At 41.9% G+C, this 2169-nt stretch overlaps 1 protein-coding gene across 1 annotated transcript in view; it reads left to right on the forward strand.

The window, feature by feature from the left end:
* The window catches only part of LOC107102380 (neurabin-2-like), a 56717-nt gene that overhangs the window by 40825 nt on the left and 13723 nt on the right, over positions 1–2169 (forward strand). Inside the window, exon 2 of the mRNA XM_015401668.1 lies at positions 1458–1590. Coding sequence (XP_015257154.1) covers positions 1458–1590 — 133 coding nt within the window. The remainder of the gene's footprint in view (positions 1–1457; positions 1591–2169) is intronic.

Raw genomic sequence — 2169 nt, forward strand, 5'->3', positions numbered from 1 at the left:
TTTAGCTGCCTTCTTTCAGCCAGCTAGCTGGCAGTGGGGGATGGCAACAAAGAAAGGGCAGCCCGCTGCTCTGGACAATAAAAGTTGGACCAAATGAAAGTTTGAAAAACTTCACCTCAGACAAGATTAGGACAGAGCAATTAGGAAAAATACTAAATGAGAAAGGGTGACAAAGCTTCTCCAAGGAAACAGGCTCGGACTGGGAATGATTTTCGGCATTTTTCCATCTACACCGGCCCATAGATGGATTATTAACACGGATGCGGCAGTGACTGCTGCTGCGTAACGTCCACACTCACCACATCAGCAGGGTTGCCAGATGTCAATGACTCACGTCTTCCAGCTCAAAAAATGTTCATTAACCGCCTGGATATACGAAATCTCGCCCAATTTGAACCAAAGTCTATTTCATAGCCATTCTAAACTGCCAGATTGGGAAACATCCCAACCTGGCAACAATGCACATAAGACGGGAAACATTAGCCTTTAGATGCAAAACCCCATTATGCATCGCAGCAACATATTTTTGCTAAATATTCAAACATAAATTCACCAAATATAAGAGGAACATCATAGTTTGGGTTAAAGAAAACATTTTAGTTTTATTATAATTTAGTTTGTTGCAAGGATTTTACAGTTTGAAGAAATAGAAAATGACACCACATGCCAACCATCATAAGAATGTGCATGACAAGGTAGGGCTATATATACTGCATGCATCAATTGGCGAGTTAATATTGTATTACTTCCTGAGCTCCTTGAGTTAATTACTGTCACAGGTAGGAGCTTCGGCCGGAGAGGAAGTCAGGGCTGGTATGATTTAAGGAGGGCCGGCCTTCGCACGCTGAATTTAAGACCTGTCCACCGGGCAAATGCCCGATATCACAGATTACCAGTCCGAGCCTGCATGGAACTGAGGTTGTATCATCGGAGTTAGGTTTATTCAATGATGATTATAAAGTTAATGTTTGTGCATATGGAACATTGGAGAATTAAGATGCTTCACTCTGTTTACTGCAAAATGTCATGCAACGGTGGTATCTGATATTTGTGCAAGGCTAATCACAGTTATCAGGAGACCACTCTATTCTGTGATTCAATCAGAGGAGCATTTTGTCCTATGACCTGATCAATTGCCTTGTCAGAAGAACACTCTATTTTGTAACCCACCCCATGTGTTATGATCTGCTAATAAAAAGGCTTCTGCTGGGGAAACCCACCAGAGAGTAGATGTAGCTGAGCGTAGCGCTCTCCTTCTGCAGAAGCCGTTAAAAAATCCCTCTTCTGTGTGGACTCAGTTTCTCTTTTATGAACCTACATTTTTTAACCCAACAATCAGGTTTCATTTTGTGACTGTTTTTTTGACCTTTGTTGGCAAGAAGAGATAAATATAAAAAATAAAAGTGATCAAGTCTCTTATTACCTTTTTAAACCAGGAAAATCTTTCCCCACTGCAGGTTTTTGCCACCTATCCAAACGAGGACTACGACAGGCGCAATGAAGACGTGGATCCCATGGCGGCGTCGGCAGAATACGAGCTGGAGAAGAGAGTGGAGAGGCTGGACCTGTTCCCTGTGGAACTGGAGAAAGGTACAGAGCTGTTCAAAGTCTTTACTACAAGTTTATCTATAGCTGTGATGCTACAAACATTTCCTGTTTTTCAACCTGCAGTCATCTCCATTAGGAGGGTTTGATTGTTGTCGATGGGCTGAAGTCTTCACTAAATGCCATCTACAAACATTTATCCTAACGGCTTCTCTGAGAGGGCGCTCCGGCAACATTAATGCACATTAATATCTGGATGCATCATTGTTTAGCTGTCGGTTGAGAGCATGTTTAATGTGATACCGTGTAATGCATCATGAAAAACAGAACATGATGCACTGCCACATTTCCTTTTGTCTTTAAGAAAACAAAGAAGCACGGCGGGTTTTTCTCAGGGCCATAAATAACTCGCAGCGTGCAGCAAAACGTTGACGTCAGACTGTTGACATCACTGAAGTGAAAAGGTCACATCAGTCCTTATTTAACCTGTGAGAAGGTTAAAGGTTTGTTTTAAAGATCTGTTCATGAAGTTGAGCTTTCAGTCTTAAAGGAATAGTACACCCAAAACATGATTAGCCTTCATTTTCTACTCACCCCCATGCTGAACAACACTCTGGAGTACTT

The sequence above is a fragment of the Cyprinodon variegatus genome, unplaced genomic scaffold, assembly GCF_000732505.1.
Source record: "Cyprinodon variegatus isolate N-32 unplaced genomic scaffold, C_variegatus-1.0 Scaffold1245, whole genome shotgun sequence".
In the NCBI taxonomy this organism is placed as follows: domain Eukaryota; kingdom Metazoa; phylum Chordata; class Actinopteri; order Cyprinodontiformes; family Cyprinodontidae; genus Cyprinodon; species Cyprinodon variegatus.